The following is a 17,809-nucleotide window of genomic DNA, read 5'->3' as shown; positions in this document are numbered from 1 at the left end:
GATGACATGAAAGATCTCCAAGATACACAATATAATCCATTTCATATAAATAAAAAACATAACTTTAAAAAATTATCTTGGTCCCAAGAACCTAGGGACATCCCCTCCCTAAAATAAAGCTACCTGGAGGGGACAAACTGCTTGTCTTGGAGCCAAGGGCTGGCCCTCAAGGAAGGAGGTCCAAGGTGGGAACATTCCAGCAACTACAAGAAACTAGCCACTCTGCCGGGCACAGTGGCTCACGCCTATAATCCCAGCACTTTGGGAGGCTGAGACAGGTGGATCGCCTGAGGTCAGGAGTTCAAGACAAGCCTGGCCATCATGAAACCCCACCTCTACTAAAAATACAAAAATTAGTAGGGCATAGTAGCGTGCCTGTAGTCCCAGCTACTCAGGAGACTGAGGCAAGAGAATCGCTTGAACCCGGGAGGCAGAGGGTGCAGTGAGCCAAGATTGCGCCACTGCACTCCAGCCTGGGCAACAGAAAAATACATCTCAAAAAAATAAAATAAATAAAATAAAAAAAACTAGCCACTCACCCCTGTTCCACCCTCAACCTACATTCTCCAATAAAAGAAGAAGGTCAGCAGGTCTAAAAGAGACTGACCTCCACCCCCACCAGGGCTTGAGAAAGACATCTAAGGCAAGTCACTCTCAGTTTAGTTTCCACCCATCGCTCCCCTAGCCACACCCAACCAAAACCCATTTTCAGAGTCGTCACAAAGAATGGATTACCCATCTGTCCTAAATATGTAAATCGTGCAATCCCACAGGTACACTCATACCCTCTAGCTCTCCCATATCATCTGAGCCCTCAAACAGCACAGACAAGAGGTCAGCACCAGCCTTTATTGGGAAAGAGAAGCACCACACACCCACTGCCCAATCCAGGGCTGTTTCCCACGCTCTGGTCAGCGGCAGGAGGAGAAGCAGAGCAGAGAGGGCCATGAGTGCCCCTGGAAATATCACAAGCCCCAGGATGTCACCCTCTTTTGACTACCAGGAAAAGCTTCCAGAGTTACCACAGAAGTTCCAGACAAATCAGCACAGCTAGGGCACTGGGATCTCTGCAAGTAGAAGAAATATCAAGTCACAGCTGTGCCCTCCTGGCTTCAGCTACCCAAAATGTTTTCCCTCCACGCTAGGAAAGCTTGGCCTATATTGCTCTCAAAAGTCTTAAATGGCTCCTTGCTTCCCAGACAATCCAATCCAAACTGGCACTGAAGGCTCGTATTATTCAGATGTCAACTTTATGTCTCCTGTTATTAAAAAAAAAAAAAAAAACTGGAGATATGGTCAGGCACAGTGGCTCACGCCTGTAATCCCAGCACTTTGGGAGGCCAAGGCGGGCGGATCACCTGAGATCAGGAGTTTGAGACCAGCCTGGCCAACATAGTGAAACCCCGTCTTTACTAAAAATACAAAAATCAGCTAGGTATGACAGTGGGCGCCTGTCATCCCAGCCTTGGGAGGCTGAGGCAGGAGAATTGCTTGAACCCAGAAGGCAGAGGTTGCAGTAAGTTGAGATTGTGCCATTGCACTCCAGCCTGGGTGAAACTCCATCTCAAAAAAAAAAAAGAAAAACTGGAGATATGTCTGTTCCTTTACCCATCCTGCCCCCACTTCTCACCTCCCAAACATATCCCACACATTCCCACCCTGTGTTCCTTTGCCAGCAATCACCAGATTACCTGTCTGGCATGTCCGTGTGCTATCCTCACTTTGTCGCATCTGCTTAGCCTTAAGGGCCTCGATCAAATCCCACCTCTCCCAGAGACCTTCCCAGGGAGCCAGACCTGGGAACAAGTGTAAGCCTGTACTGTTTATATGAGGGTTCTCATCTGGGAACAGGTTCACCACACCTGGGAACAGATGTAAGCCTGTACTGTTTGCATGAGGGTTTTCATCTGGGACATAGTTTCTTTCTCTCCAACTAGACTTTTCCTGACCTTCTGAAGTCCCCTTCCCAGTACCTAAGCCAGTGCTTTGCACATAGCAGTTGTCTGTTATTGTTGATGACAATGGACTGTACTCACCTAATTCAGAATCAGACCTCACAGTCCAGTTGGGGTTCACGGTCAGTTTTCGGGGCAGGACTGGTGGGACACAGAAGCGGCCACAGCCTGACTTGCAGCACTTTTCTCCAGCTTGACAGTTCTCATCCATCACACAGCCGACAATGCACAGGCCCACCAGAACTTTTGGACAATCACCGCCCCGCCCTGTGGGAACAACAGGCACAAGAAAAGGGACAGGGTGTCAGCTCCGCCATCTCCATGTTCCCATCTAGAACTTACACACAGAGGCTCTAGGTCAATCAACCCCTGACCCTCACTAGACCCAACTAAACTGGCTGGGAAACCATGGAGCTGGAGGATCTGAGAATCTTTAGGAACCCAAGAGAACTCTGAGCCCAGAGTTTTCAAATGGCGCCCCAAAGGGAGTTTCCAAGAGGTAACTCAGGGATTGATACCCCTGCAGGTTTGGGGTGGGGGTGAGTGACATGTGGCAGGGACAAGCCTCCCAGACCACCACCCTCTCCCCCTATGCTCTGGATTCATAGTGTCACTTCCTCATGGTGACCTCTGCCACCCTAGACAAGGTTTGATGTCCCTGCTTTGTGTTCCTGTAGCACCCTGTATACTTCCTCTCATCAAACTTCATGATAATCTCTTACTTAAAAGGAATATGTCTATCTTCCCTGATGGCCTATAAGCTACATAAGGACAAGAGTCTGTCCTCAGCCTTGAGCATTGCCTGGGAATCTAAAGGGACTAAGATAGCACCAGAGTCAATGATTCTTTAATGGAGATCCACAGTGCCTGGCACTCAAAAATATTTGTTTTTTAAAAATGTTGAAGAAAAAAAGGCATTGGAACAGGAATGCTTTTATGTTTATATATGTGTGTGTGTGTGTGTGTGTGTGTGTGTGTGTGTGTGTGTGTGTGTGTGTGTGTGTTTCTGGCTGGGCGCGGTGGCTCATGCCTATAATTCCAGCACTTTGGGAGGCCGAGGCAGGTGAATTAGGAGTTCAAGACCAGCCTGGTCAACATGATGAAAGCCCATCTCTACTAAAAATATAAAAATTAGCGGGGCATGGGCCAGGCGCAGTGGCTCAAGCCTGTAATCCCAGCACTTTGGGAGGCCGAGGCGAGCTGATCGCGAGGTCAGGAAATCGAGACCATCCTGGCTAACACAGTGAAAGCCCGTCTCTATTAAAAATACAAAAAAAAAAAAAAAATTAGCCGGGCATGGTGGCAGGCACCTGTAGTCCCAGCTGCGTGGGAGGCTGAGGCAGGAGAATGGTGTGAATCTGGGAGGCAGAGCTTGTAGTGAGCCAAGATTGTGCCACTGCACTCCAGCCTGGGCGACAGAGCGAGACTCCGTCTCAAAAAAAAAAAAAAAAAAAAAAAATATATATATATATATATATATATATATATGTTTCCAACTAAGATTTCATTTGGGGCAGGGGAGAAGCTTTTTGTTAAAAATTAGATCTGAAAATCAGGATCTTAGGCAACTCCCTCATTTTACAGACAAAGAAACTTGGGCTCAAAAAGAAGGGTTTGCTTACCCAAGGTCACAGAGCAAAACCTCAGCAGAATCAAGACCAAAAGCCACACTGTCTGTCTTCCAGCCCAGGTAGTTCCTACTGACCCACAGTGCCTCCCCCCTAGTTCTTTTAATGTCGGCATGGCCCCTCGGCCCTAGAAGAAGCGGTTGCTGTGGGTTGGAGGACTACAGGGACAAGAAGAATGAGAATCCTAGCTCCTCTCAGGAAGGAAAGAGAAGCACTCTTTTCAGGAAACACTCAAGGATTTCTTCCCCAAAGAGCCAACATACCTCCCTCAATGTCTCCGAGGCAGGTGTGGCCACAGCCGGTGCTGCAGCATTTATGCCCCTGGGGACAGGATGCATCCCCATCACACAGCTCCTCACACGGAAGGGGGTCAGCAGGACATTCACCACCAAACTCTGCTACAGAAACAAAGCATTGGAGCCCAGAGATGCTCAGGCCCACAGTATGAAACACATTTTTCATTGTATCCCATGTGTATGTTTATATATAGTTATATATTTATATACATGTCATATACACATGTAGTTATGTATTTATATACATACATTATATACATATATAATGTACATATGTGTGTGTATCATGTATCTGCAATACATCTGATTTTTTTCAGACAGGGTCTCACTGTGTTGCCCTGGCCAAAGTGCAGTGGCACAATCATAGCTCATTGCAGCCTCAAACTCCTACATTCAAGGGATCCTCCCGCCACAGCCTCCTGGTAGCTAGAACTACAGGCACATGCCACCAGGCCTGGCTAATTTTATTTATCTATTTATGTATTTTGTAGAGACAGGGTCTCACTGTATCACCCAGGCTAAAGTATGGTGACACAATCATAGCTCATTGCATCCTGAAACTCCCGCGCTCAAAGGATCCTCCCACCACAGCCTCCTGAGTAGCTAGGACTACAGGCACAAGCCACCAGGCTAATTTTATTTATTTATTTTGTAGAGAAAGAGTCTCACTACGTTCCCCAGGCTGTTATCAAACTCCTGGCTCAAGTGATTCTCCCTCCTGAGCCTTCCAAAGTGCCAGGATTACAGGCGTGAGACACCACACCCAGCCCACCCTGATATTTTATATTCTAGTTCTTCTTTTTCCTAGTTACTAAATTGCTTTCAGGACTCACAGTTTGAAAAACACTGTTCAGGTCTAACCCACTGTGGCCAATATTCTCCGTGAATTCTCCCTGTGGCAGACATTTACAATGGTGGCCTCTAGTGAACTTTATCTCCTGGGATTCAGGCCCTTGTGTAGTCCCCTTCCATGCCTACTCTGGGTTTGACCATCTGACTGACTTTGACAAATGGGACATTAGCAAATGTAATGTAAGCAGAGGCTTGATAAGCACTTGCATACTGGGGCTTGTCCACTCAGAATACTTCCTCTTGGAAACCAGCCGCCATGTTATAAAGCAGCTTGAACTATACTATGGGATGACGAGATGCCCCACGGAGACAGAACCTAGAAGAGAGGTCATCCTGGACGTGGTGGCTCCAGTTGAGCTCCCTGCTGAGCTCCCAGCTGAATGCAGCTAAATGAATGACCACAGCTATATCATGTAGGTATATGTACTGCCCAGCCAAGTTCAGGCAACCTACACAACTGTGAAAAAGAGTAACTATATTGATTTAAGTCATGAAGTTTGGAGATGGTTTGTTATGCAGCAATAGATACCGGATACTAAGTTTATTCTGAGAGGCAACAGGTCCAGCTAAAATGATTTGTTTCCCCATATTCTCTTGCAACTAGGGGTGATCACAAACTAGGACATAAACTGGGAAACTTTTGTCCTCCTGACACAGGGAATACCCCTTTCAAACTGCTCCCTCACTTCTTTCTTCTTCCAGTCCAAAGACAGACATTACACGGAGAGGCAGAGCAGCTTTCTTTCAATGAGGAGGCAACTCAGCATAACGAAATGGTCAAGAATTGCAAAGGAGTGTTGCATGAAAGGGGAGAAGGTTAGCACTCCCCTCGACAAGGATGCAAAAGGCCCTTGGGCCTGAGAACACGCATACGGTTCAAGCATTGCCACCTACTTTGTGGCATCTAACCATCGTCTTTCAAAATAAAAAAACAATAAAATGTAAATGTAAAAAAAAAGAAGAATTGCTAAGAAGAAACAGGGAAATAGTTTCATCCCTGTCAGCATCATGGAGCCACCATCCCAGCCTCAGGACTTCTTGTTGTATGAGAAAAACAAACCCCTATATGATTAATTTTCTGTTGTGTGCAGCCAAACACATTCCCTATTAAAATAAACTCAGAGGAGGATCTTGCCCAGAACTACAGAGTGAGTCAGCAGCAAGGCAGGACAACACTCAGCCTCTTGATTTGCGGTAAAGTACTTTTTCTACTACTCTACCCTTAAAACATGCAGGCAACTGGCCAGGGCCCCAGGCGCAGGCACACCCAAAGAAGGCCACATCCAAACCAAACCAATTCACCATGACTCATTCGTCTTAGTGTTTATTTCAAGTTTCTTAAGTAAAGAGAAAGGTGACAGGCAATTAAAGAATTTCGCAGAAAACCAAAGCAAGACTGGCTCAGTGCCTCTGAGTAGGAACAGGTAAGTATGATTGCATACAGCTGGCTCCAGGAAGTCTCCTATGATGGAAAAAGCAAGTACTGGAATCCAAGGAGAATACGTGCAGCTAAACAACCCAGGCATCATAACCCTGTATCCTGGGATTTTCCTGAACAGCCCCTATTTCAAATATCCTGTGCTATTGTGAGATCACATCAAAACTATGTGTCCTGATTTTTGACTCAGAAAATGTGGTCACTGTAACCACCAAATGCATCTCCCTGCACCTCCCCACCTGCTTGACAAACACTGAAATCCATTTAACAAGGAACAAAAGCCTTCTATCTCACAGTTGAGAAGGGGGGGCATAAAAATCTCCCTGGTGGAAAAACCCGGTGACATAAACTTCTCATAAAATTATGCCACGTGCCCTAGAATCTACATCCCAGATTTCACCATTTTGCTGAGCTTGGCCCTGAGATGACCAAAGCCAGGAGCTCTCTGCTACTCTCTGCCCTCGTCCTCAAGACCAGGCAGGGAGCACTTACCTCTACCCTTTTCCAGGCCAGGCTTCCTGGAGGCCTGGAGGGTCACAGCACCTCGCTTTTGACCAGTGACCAGCAATGCCACCCAGTCTGACACCCTGCCTTATACATGAATCCCTGCCACATGATCCCTTTCTCTCAGCTCTAACACCTGGAATTAATGGGGCCTCACTACCTCCAAGCCAGATTACGCTATCTTTCTACTTAAGCTAGACAGCCTTTACATCTCCTTTTTTTTTTTTTTTTTTTTTTTTTTTTTTTTTTTTTTTGAGGCAAGGTCTTGCTTTGTCACTCAGGCTGGGGTGCAGTGGCCTCAAACTCTCAAACTCCTGGGCTCAAGCAATCCTCCCGCCTCAGCCTCCTAAGTAGCTGAACTATAGGCACATGCTACCAGGCCCAGCTAATTATTTGTATTTTTTGTAGAGACGGGGTCTCACTATGTTGACTAGGCTTATTTTCACCTTCTGGCCTCAAGCAGCTCTCCCACCTCAGCCTCCCAAAGTGCTGAGGTTACAGGCATGAGTTGCCATGCCTGGCCCTTTGTACCTCTTTATACTCATCTGAAATCTGGTTGGTCCTTTCCCTATCCCCAGAGACCTTACAAAAAACCTGGTGGATGCTATTCTTTCATGCAGGATCCTCTGTCTTTCACTATCCTGGCTTTGCCATGCTAGGTAAGCTCAGTTCCTCATAAGACATGCTCTCTAATCACCTCACAATTAGCTTACCAAGAATCAGGAAGAGAAATAGGAATGGTAGCCAGAATGGGGATGACGGTTCCCCACCCATCCCAAGACTCTAAGCTATCCAAAAAAGGAATGAAGCTGAAGCCCAGGAAATACAGTCTGTCCTGCTGCCTCAGCTCCAACCTGCCACTATGTCTGAGAGAAAGATGCCAGTTGCTGTTGGAAAAGTAAAATTTCAGCACTTCTTAACCCAAGAAGGGCCCTCTGAGCTAACAAACTTACTCCGCTTCTCTTGTAAATAGAGAGACAGACAACCAGAGACAGGGATCGGCCTGAGGTCAACGGTAGCAGAACTGAGTCACAAATCTCCAGCTCTGACATAAGGTCTCATGCCCTTTAAACCACATCATGGGCCCAGTTCAGTGACTCATGCCTGTAATCCCAGCACTTTGGGAGGCCGAGGTGGGTGAAACACTTGAGGTCAGGAGTTCAAAACCAATCTGGTCAACATAGTGAAACCCTGTCTCTACTAAAAATACACACACAAAAAAAAAAAATAGCCAGGTGTGGTGGTGGGTGCCTGTAATCCCAGCTACTGGGGAGGCTGAGGCAGGAGAATTGCCTGAACCCGTGAGGCAGAGGTTGCAGTGAGCCAAGATCACACCACTGCACTCCATCCTGGGTGACAGAACGAGACTCTGTCTCAAACACACACATACACACACACACACCATGATGATCCCCTACACTGCAACAAGGATCACACAAAAACAAACCAAGAAGCACTGGACTCACTCCACTCAGTTCTGCCAAAAGAGAAGACCCAGTGGTAGATAGTTTTAGGGGTTAGGAAAAGTTATGCACCAGTGTGTAGGGAGTCCTCAAGACCACTTACTTCCAGGTTCAGTGATTCATTAGTAGGACTCAGTGTAGAGTCATACCCATGGCTATGATTTATTACAGCAAAGGGAAAAGTCCAGAGGAAATCAGGTGCAAATTTTCAAGAGTCCTCCCAGTAGAGTCACGGGATGCACTTAATTCTTCCGGCATGGAATTGTGACATGTGTGAAGTGTTTTCTACCAGGGAAACTCATTAGAGACTCACTGTGAAAGGTCTCTACTGGGGGCTAGTCACTCAGACACCCTCTGCCTAGCACGTACCAAGATTCCAGACTCTCAGAAGGAAAGCAGATGTTCAGCCTAAACCACAATGTTTACACAAACAGTTTAGGCACAGTGAACCACTCTTATCAGTCAGAGGAGGACAAACACCCACAAAATCCAAGTTCCCAGAAGCCAGCCAAGGCCCAACCTTGCCAGCAAGGCTTTTTAAGAAGAGCAGTCTCAGGCTTATTATGCTAACTCTTTTCTGTACATACATATATACTGTATATATATACACACATATATATAATGTATGTACAGAACTATACAACCTACAGTGAGGTTTTAGAAAAGGGTCAGCCAGACACACAGGGAGGCCATGCCATCAACCTACATAAAAGATAATACATATGTGATTCATAAGCAAAACAGAGGGTCACAGGGGATCTGGAGTGGTCAGGTTTCATACAGTGGGGAGGTGAGCCATGAGGGGGCCCAAGAAGACAATTCTCAGGCCAGAATCAGAATCTTCACTCCAAAACCTCTTCCCCCAGGTTGTCCGTGTCTCTGAAAAGAACACCACCATCACCCAACTGCTCAAGCTGAATATCTACCACCCTTCTTTATACCCTGTCTCCCTCAATGCCTGCAGCCACTTACTTCTTCACGCAGTCCCATCAATTCTACCTTCACAAACATGTAAGCCTTCCATTTTTCTTTTTGGTCGTTGTTGGGTTTTGGGGGGTTTTTTTGTTTTGTTTTTTGTTGTTGTTGTTGTTGTTTTGTTTGTTTGTTTGTTGAGATGGAGTTTTGCTCTTGTTGCCCAGCCTGGAGCGCAGTGGTGCAATCTTGGCTCACTGCAACCTCCGCCTCCTGGGTTCAAGTGATTCTCCTGCCTCAGCCTCCCGAGTAGCTGGGATTACAGGCACCCGCCACCATGCCTGGCTAATTTTTGTATTTTTAGTAGAGATGGGGGTTTCACCATGTTGGCCAGGCTGGTCTCGAACTCCTGACCTTGTAATCTGCCCACCTTGGCCTCCCAAAGTGCTGGGATTATAGGCTGAGCCACAGCACTTGGCCACCTACCATTTTTCTACGTCTGCAATATCTCCACCCCAGTCTAAGCCCCAATCATTTCTCCCAGCCTGCCACAATAGCCTCCTAACTGGTCTTCCATCTTCTACACTTGCCCCCATCCATTCTCCATATACCGGCAGAGTGGTCTTTTTAAAATGAAAACTGGACAAGGCCTCTCCTGCTTTTAAACCTCCTCAAAGGCTTCCTATTGCACTTGGAATAAAGCCTAAGAGAGAAACCCTGAAGACTCCCCAAAGTCTGGGCCCTGCCTACCTCTCCAACCTCAAATGAAAGTAGCCTCCTTCCGTTTTCTTCCATTACCTTCAAAGCACTCATCACATCTTGGGGTTATTATGTATTTGTTTTCTCAATTATTTCCTGTTTGTCACACCATGACAAAGCCCCAGGGGGGCAAGGACCATGACTGCCTTGCTCACCACTGCAGACCTACATGCCAGGTAGGGTAGCCACACTCAATATACAGTGAATAAATGAATAAGTGGGCGAGTAAACAGACAGGTCAGCCATCAGATAGGTGGGGAGGTGGAGAACGGGTGGACCAGAACACAGAGGTACTTGGCATGACCATATGAGCTCTTGAGCATTATCTGGCAGGTTTACTGCAGACTTTTTAAAATGCATTTCTGACCGGGTACAGTGGTTTGTGCCTGTAGTCCCAGTTTCTCAAGGGGTTAAGGCAGAAGGATCACCTGAGCCCAGGAGGTTGAGGCTGCAGTGGGCTGAGATCACACCACTGCACTCCAGTGGTTAAATAAATAAATAAATAAAATGCATTTCTTCTCAACTGCATTATCACTAAATATCCTTATCCCCGTTTTACAGATGATAAAAGTGAGGTTCAGAGAAATGAAGGGACTTGCCCAAGGCCACACAGCACGCAAGCAAAAGAGCCAGGACACAGATCCATGTTCAGATTAGAACAGTGTCATGAGAGCAGGACCCAATATCTGCCCTTGCCCTAAGGCAACCTGTTTGGTCTCCACTGTGCCAAACAGACCGGCACTGGCCATGGTAAACCTCTGGCAATGTCAGAGCTTAAGGAAAGCAGAAATTCTTCATAGCCCTGGAAAGAGAGCTTCCTGTAGAGTTAGGTATAGCAACCAGTCCTGTTGGGTGAGTGGCCTAGCCCTCCCCTAGGGCTGGAGCTGTAGAAAGTAGTTAACTGCCAACGCAATAGCCAGTATCACCTCCCACCAGGCTAGGAATCCCACTCAGCCCAGCAGGCTCTGGGACATGTGCGGGAGATCACTATTCTAGCCTGCTTGCCAAGCTCCAGTGGAAAAGGAAGCCCTATCTGGGCTGGCCAGGGGCCAGAGCAGCTCACAAAGGCACTGTGCCTGGGTGCCAGCCTCGCCCTTAGCCCCTACAATTCAGCCCTCAGCTTCAAACACTGGGAAGATTATAGCAAGCCCTACCTGCCAGCAGTCAGTGACCTGCCTGAGACAGATTCCCAGGCTGGTTCCAGAGCTGGGCCTTAAGAGTCCTGGCAAGGAGAACAACCTTCCATTCTCTCAAATGGGCAGGCTGCCCAAGATAGCTGCCTAGGCCAGGCACAGACAGACCCAATGGCTACCAGCAAGGGGCCTCCTACCTGGGGAGGTTTGACTGGAAGGAAAAAGGTTGTCACATGTTACAGAGCTTCAGGGTCTCAGAGAGGAATTGATCAGGGGAGAAGAAAACCATCCTGGTTTTGAATAAAGGGGCTGGTTAGAAATTGTACTCCTGCCAGGCATGGTGGCTCACACCTGTAATCCCAGCACTTTGGGAGACCGAGGCGGGTGGATCACCTGAAGTCAGAAGTTTGAGACCAGCCTGACCAACATGCTGAAACCCTGTCTCTACTAAATACAAAAAAATTAGCTAAGCATGGTAGCACATGCCTAAAATCCCAGTTACTTGGGAGGCTGAGGCAGGAGAATCACTTGAACCTGGGAGGTGGAGGTTGCAGTGAGCCGAGATTGCACCATTGCACTCCAGCCTGGGCAACAATAGTGAAACTCAGTCTCAAAAAAAAAAAAAAGAAATTGTCCTCCTGACCCAGTCCACTTAGGAGGCAAGAGGAAGGAAGTTAATATATACTAAGGGCAAAACAATTTGCATAATTTAAATAATTACAACAAGCCTTCAAAGTTTATTCTTCCCACCTTACAGAGAAGGGAACTAAGGCTCAAAAAGACTTGCCCAGGGACCTGCTGGCCAGTAACTGGCAAACCTCAAGCTTGAACCCAGGACTCCGACAACCCAAACCTAGGATTTTCCACTCTAACATGCCACCACATGCATTCAGATGAGAGAATGGTTCCAGTTCCTTTAAAAACATAATAAGAGGCATTCAAAACAGCAGAGAAGAAAATAAAATACCTAGGCATACATTTATGGAGAAATATTTTAACACTATAAAACACCCTGAAATATGCGAAATACACTTGATCAACAGGAAGACATAGGATTCAACATAGGCCAGGCACAGTGGCTCATGCCTGTAATCCCAGCATTTTGGGAGCCGAGGTGGGCAGATCACCTGAGGTCAGGAGTTCGATATCAGCCTGGCCAGCATGGCAAAACCCCATCTCTACCAAAAATACAAAAATTAGCTGAGCATGGTGGCACACGCCTGTAATCCCAGCTACTCAGGAGGCTGAGGCACAAGAATCACTTCAACATGGGAGCAGAGGTTGCAGTGAGCCAAGATCGTGCCATTGCATTCCAGCCTGGGCAACAGAGTGAGACCCTGTCTCAAAAAAAAAAAAAAAAAAAAAATGAACATTTCAGTACCATAAAACAGGGTAAGAAAAAAAAAAAAAAAGATTCAACATTATAATAATAGCAGTTCTCCCTAAGCTAATTTAATTTATATATCTAACATCACTCCAGTGAATGTAGTCTTAGTATTTGAGAATGATGGAGAAAAATAGATAATATTATAATAAAATATATTTGGAAGCACAAATAAGCAAAAGTAGCCATGAAAATCGTGAAACAAGAGGAAAATAGGAAGGGGTTAGACATAGAAGATATGCCATCAATTTCTAACACATTTTAGGGGCCTCTCAAGGGAACAGAGAAGGAATAGAACACAGAGCCCTGTCACTTCTACCTCCAAATTTTCTCAACTGTGTCACCTTTCTCCATCCCCGCTGCTACCTCCCTAGTTTCACTGGTCTACATCCTCATCTGCCTTCATTCTCTCCCTCCCATTTCTACTGTAACCATACTAGCTTTCTTTCCATTTCTCAAATGTGGCAAGCTCCTAGTCATCTTAAGACCTCTGCATGTGCTTCTCTCTCTTCCTGGAATGTCCATCATACCCTTCACCCGGCTAACTTCAACTCTCCCTCCAGGTTGCAGCTTAAATGTCACTCCAGACATGCCATCCTCAACCACCCAATCCAATGTGAGTTCTCGGCCAGGCACGGTGGCTCACGCCAGCCTTTGGGAGGCCAAGGCAGGTGGATTACTTGAGGCCGGGAGTATGAGACCAACCCAGCCAACATGGTGAGACCCCATCTCTCCTAAAAATACAAAAATTAGCCAGGTGGGGTGGCATGTGCCTGTAATCCCAGCTACTCGGGAGGCTGAGGCAGGAGAATGGTGTGAACCCGGGAGGCGGAGCTTGCAGTGAGCTGAGATCCGGCCACTGCACTCCAGCCTGGGAGACAGAGCGAGACTCCGTCTCAAAAAAAAAAAAAAAAAAAAAAAGTAAAAAAAAGAATATCAGGAGCAAATGAGTGGGGAAATGTGTGCCGCCTTCCGTAGGCATCAAGATTCTTTTTTTTTTTTTTTTTTTTGCCATCTCTGCAGATTCTCAGGCTAAGATTTTAACAGAACAGAGAATATCACAACTGATTATGGGAACTAGGAATTACCCAATGGTTTTCTTTTTTTTTTTTTTTCTTTTGAGACCGAGTCTCTGTTGCCCAGGCTGGAGTGCACTGGTGCGATCTCAGTTCACTACAAACTCCACCTCCCGGGTTCACACCATTCTCCTGCCTCAGCCTCCTGAGTAGCTGGGACTACAGGTGCCCTCCACCACGCCTGGCTAATTTTTTTTGTATTTTTAGTAGTGACGGGGTTTCACCGTGATAGCCAGGCTGGTCTTGATCTCCTGACCTCGTGATCAGCCTGCTTCAGCCTCCCAAAGTGCTGGGATTACAGGCGTGAGCCACCACGCCCGGCTACCCAACGGTTTTCAAAGCGGTCTGCAAATGAGGGTAAGTCGAGGTTGCCCTTCTGGCACCCTTCTCTCTCTGCCCATGTCACATACCACAAATCATCGTGGCTTGTGCACATTTTGTATATCTTTTTTTTTTTTTTAAGTTCTCAGAATATAGCAGGCACTTTGAAAACACTTGTGTTTTCAAAGCAAAGTAAAACCAGCAAGTTGATATGTGCATATTTGAGAAATAAATAAGCAGACCAAACAGACCATGAGGTGTGGGGACAGCGTTTCTTACCCGGCTTCTGTTTAGAGATTGGGACTACACAGCTCTTGTTGCAGCCAAACGTGCAGCATTTCTTTACACCTGGACATGTCTCATCAGTGATGCACCTTTTCAAACAGGATTGTTTCCGAATAACCCTGGGGCAATCTCTTTTCCTCCCTATAGCAAAAAGGGAGACAGCCAAAGAAAAGAGAAAATAGGCCCAGCGCCGTGGCTCACACCTGTAATCCCAGCACTTCGGGAGGCCAAGGTGGGCAGATTACCTGAGGTCAGGAGTTCGAGAACAGCCTGGCCAACATGGAGAAACCCAGCCTCTACTAAAAGTACAAAATTAGTTGGGCGTGGCGGCACATGCCTGTAATCCCAGCTACTTGGGAGGCTGAGGCAGGAGAACCACTTGAACCCGGGAGGCGGAGGTTGTGGTGAGCCGAGATCACTCCACTGCACTCCAGGCTGGGCAACAAGAACGAAACTCTGTCTCAAAACAAAAAGAGAGAGAGAGAGAAAAAATAGTGCCTGGTAACACCCACGGGCACAGCAGAGGGGAAAAACAGAAAAAGGAAGCCCTGAGCTTCATTTAAGCCTCTCAACCCTGGTGTTAAGACAAAGAGACAATAATAACAACAATAGTAATAGCAAATATTTACTGTAACATTTATTGATGTTTACCTTGCGCCATGAACATCTCATTTGATCCTCACAATTACCCCCATTTTATAGATGAGGAAACTGAGGCTAAAAGCTTAAGATTTATAAAGAGCTAAGGCTTAAGGCTTAAAAAGGTCTGCTTGGCTCTAGGGTCTACTTTCTTAATCATTATCTTAAACAGGCTTCCCTTTACAACTCTTCCCTCCAGCCTTCACAGGAACTTTGAGTCGAAAGTAAAAGACATAGATAATCGATGGTGTGTTCTTTCCTGACAACTGGGGGCACTGAATAATTCTGAATAGTTAAAGGAGGAGGAACCCTAAAAGAGTAAAGAAGAAGTACTCTAGGCAAGCGAGACTTCAAGAGGCAACCTAGGAGGTGGGAAGCTCTCTGCTTCCATCTATCCCAGAGGCAATGTCAGAGAGTACGCCCAGATTTTGCCCCTCATGCCAACATACCCTTAGGAATGTCTCGGCAGATCCGACCACAGCCTGTGGTGCAGCACTTCTGCCCAGCCAGACACAATTCATCGCCCTGGCACAGCTCTTTGCATGGGTTCTTATCAGGAGGGCATTCTCCCTCTTTTGCTGCAAAAGATATCATGTGAGTTTGGGGTAACTAGCCAGGCCTCAAAAATGGGGAATGGAGGCCAAACATATTTCAAGGATCTTCAGCCCCTCCAGGCATCTCTATCCAAAATATTTCTGCACCACTGCCCTCTAGCCTGGGTGACAGAATGAGACTCTGTCTCTTAAAAAAAAAAAAAAATTCTGCAACCACCTTCCCCTCCTAATACACAAATACTAACATACATCCACCACTACTAAAGGAGCAGCCATCCCGCAGATAACGAGAGAGAAAGGTTGGGATGATCCTGTTCTCATTTAATGAGTTCTAGGGAAAAGCTAGAACCTCTAGTAAGCCCAACTGGAAGTCTTATCTCCTTGTCCAGAGAGGGTAAAGAAAGCCAGGAAGAACAACCCAGGCCATCCTGAGAATCTATTCATCCAGTCCTGTCCTACAGAGATGATCATCTCCACCTACGAGCAACCTTGCTCTGGCAGAAGGCAGGGGATGACTTCTCTCCTCTAGTCATTTTCTGTTACTCTTGGCCAGGGATCCCAAATGATAGCTCACCATGTTCTCCCGCAGTTATCCAGGATTCCAGGGACCCAAGAGCAAGAAGTGCCTTCACAAGAAAGAAGCAGCTTAACATCATGATGATGCTGAGAGTTGGGATGAGAGCTTAGTTCAGGCTAGAGCTGTACACCTTGCCCAGAGTATCAGCTGAGGTATGGGCAGGACTAGGGATGGCCCCAAACCCAGTCCCAAAGCCTTCCCTTTCACAATACTATCAAGAATATCTTCTCCTGACAAGAGGAAGAGGGATTGGCTGCTGGAGTGTGGGGAAATTCCTGGCACTTCCAAAGGGCACATGTGATAGGAGGATCAAACTCTATAAGCAATATACACAATATTCCTGGATGATGAGAAACCTAGTGGGTGGCTGGAAAAATGGAAGGATGGCCATTGGAAAAAGAATCAAAGAGTGCCCTAAAGGGCATTGGAAGGACCTGGCTTTAGCCCAAATGACAGAGGGAGGGACTCATGACACTGCTTAAGAAAATAGCCAAAGCTAATAACATAACCAAGCATAACAAAATTGTTCATCCTAGCAACCCAGAAAAGACAGAATGGAACAGACCACTCAGAAACTATCAAACAGGCCAAGGTGGGCAGATCACCTGAGGTCAGGAGTTCGAGACCAGCCTGGCCAACATGGCAAAACCCTGTATCTACTAAAAATACAAAAATCAGCTAGGCATGGTGGCACATGCCTGTAATCCCAGCTACTTGGGAGGCTGAGGCAGGAGAATAGCTTAAACCCAGGAAGCAGAGGTTACAGTGAGTGGAGATCATGCCACTGCACTCCAGTTTGGGTAACAGAGTGAGACTCTGTCTCAAAAAAAAGGGGGGGGGAGAAACTATCAAAAACCTACAGAAAGGCAGTAGTTGAGTTTGTTAAGAACTAATGAAAAAGCACCAAACACCTACATCTTTGTCCCTCTAGCCCACACAGGCCATTCTTGGACTGTATGAAGGCTAGCTGGCAGAACTCAAGAGAACAGTTGCTATGTATGACTCAGATAGTCTGCCTACATATACCACCTTTATTTCTTTTTCCTCTATTTCTTTTTTTCTTTATCTGTCCTGTTTATGCCTTTGGTCAGCTGTGATACCCAATGGTGTCCACTGGCACTGCTTAGTCCTATGGGCAGGTACAAGGTTAAAACCTCCCTAATAGGATGAAAAAGTTTGGAGCCAGGAAGTTGCCCTTATTGTTATAAGATTGATGTTGGCTCATGGAGATAATTAACATTTGTTGATGGCCTAACATGTGCCTAATATGCTTTTTTTTTGGGGGGGGGGTGGGGGACAGAGTCTCCCTCTGTCCTCCAGGCTGGAGTGCAGTGGCGCGATCTCGGCTCACTGCACAATCTCGGCATAATTAACATTTGATGACGACCTAACATGTGCCTAATACGCCTGTTTTTTTTGCTTTTTGTTTTTTGTTTTTTTGAGACAGTCTCCCTCTGTCGCCCAGGCTGGAGTGCAGTGGCGTGATCTCGGCCCACTGCAACCTCCGCCTCCTGGGTTCAAGAGATTCTCCTGCCTCAGCCTCCTGAGTAGCTGGGATTACCGGCGCCCAACATCAGGCCCGGCTAATTTTTGTATTTTTAGTAGAGACGGGGTTTCGCCATGTTGGCCAGGCTGGTCTCGAACTCCTGATTGCAAGTGATCCTCCCGCCTCGGCCTCCCAAAGTGCTGGGATTACAGGCAAGAGCCACCGCCCCTGGCAGAGCATATTAAAATCTAGTCTTCAAACACTGAACTGCAGGCGTCGCTGCACCAAACACTTCCCTCTGCTCCCCAACCCCAGCCTACAGAAACCAGCTCCCCTCCTCCTACCCCGCAGTCATCCACAGGCCTTGGCCCAGCGGGAAACGTCCCTTGACTGAACCGCCACTGAACACCCACACTCCACAATCGAGGGGCAGCCCTCCCGAGAGGAAGCCCCAACGACCTCCAACCACAAGGCCTCTAAGTGTAACCGTCCCGGGAGAGGCGCGGCGGTTCGGTTCCCATGGTAACCCCGCAGCGCCTGCGTCGCG

At 47.0% G+C, this 17,809-nt stretch overlaps 1 protein-coding gene and 1 non-coding gene across 4 annotated transcripts; one reads left to right on the top strand and one right to left on the bottom strand.

Annotated features, from left to right (window-relative positions):
- Window positions 1-828: 828 nt before the first annotated feature.
- Window positions 829-17,737, bottom strand: LOC105496450 (WAP four-disulfide core domain 3). Of its 3 annotated transcripts, none has more exons than XM_011766871.3 (7): window positions 17,607-17,737; window positions 15,774-15,862; window positions 15,095-15,223; window positions 14,001-14,147; window positions 3,847-3,981; window positions 2,037-2,222; window positions 829-1,067 (listed from the first exon to the last, which is right to left on the bottom strand). In XM_011766871.3, exons 1-7 carry the CDS (start codon window positions 17,615-17,617, stop codon window positions 1,051-1,053), a joined length of 714 nt encoding a protein of 237 aa, XP_011765173.2. In that variant the 5' UTR covers window positions 17,618-17,737; the 3' UTR covers window positions 829-1,050. The 3 variants fall into 3 exon arrangements, with proteins under 3 accessions (XP_011765173.2, XP_011765174.2, XP_070935312.1); XM_011766872.3 differs by having other exon boundaries at window positions 3,847-3,978; XM_071079211.1 differs by lacking the exon at window positions 3,847-3,981.
- Window positions 5,526-5,651, top strand: LOC112429300 (U6atac minor spliceosomal RNA). Its single transcript, XR_003021491.1, has one exon. It is a non-coding gene; the product is annotated as a U6atac minor spliceosomal RNA (small nuclear RNA).
- Window positions 17,738-17,809: the final 72 nt, after the last annotated feature.

This window comes from Macaca nemestrina, chromosome 15 (assembly GCF_043159975.1).
Source record: "Macaca nemestrina isolate mMacNem1 chromosome 15, mMacNem.hap1, whole genome shotgun sequence".
In the NCBI taxonomy this organism is placed as follows: Eukaryota; Metazoa; Chordata; class Mammalia; order Primates; family Cercopithecidae; genus Macaca; species Macaca nemestrina.
The sequence above is the reverse complement of the archived record's forward strand: the minus strand, read 5'-3'. Positions and strand labels throughout refer to the sequence as shown.

Bases quoted from the DNA above. Each gene is read 5' to 3' on its own strand.
- LOC105496450 (XM_011766871.3), bottom strand. The intron at 14,148-15,094 runs GTATGTTGGCAT...TTTTTGCTATAG, and splicing joins CTGCCGAGACATTCCTAAGG to GGAGGAAAAGAGATTGCCCC. The intron at 2,223-3,846 runs GTATGTTGGCTC...TTGTTCCCACAG, and splicing joins CCTCGGAGACATTGAGGGAG to GGCGGGGCGGTGATTGTCCA.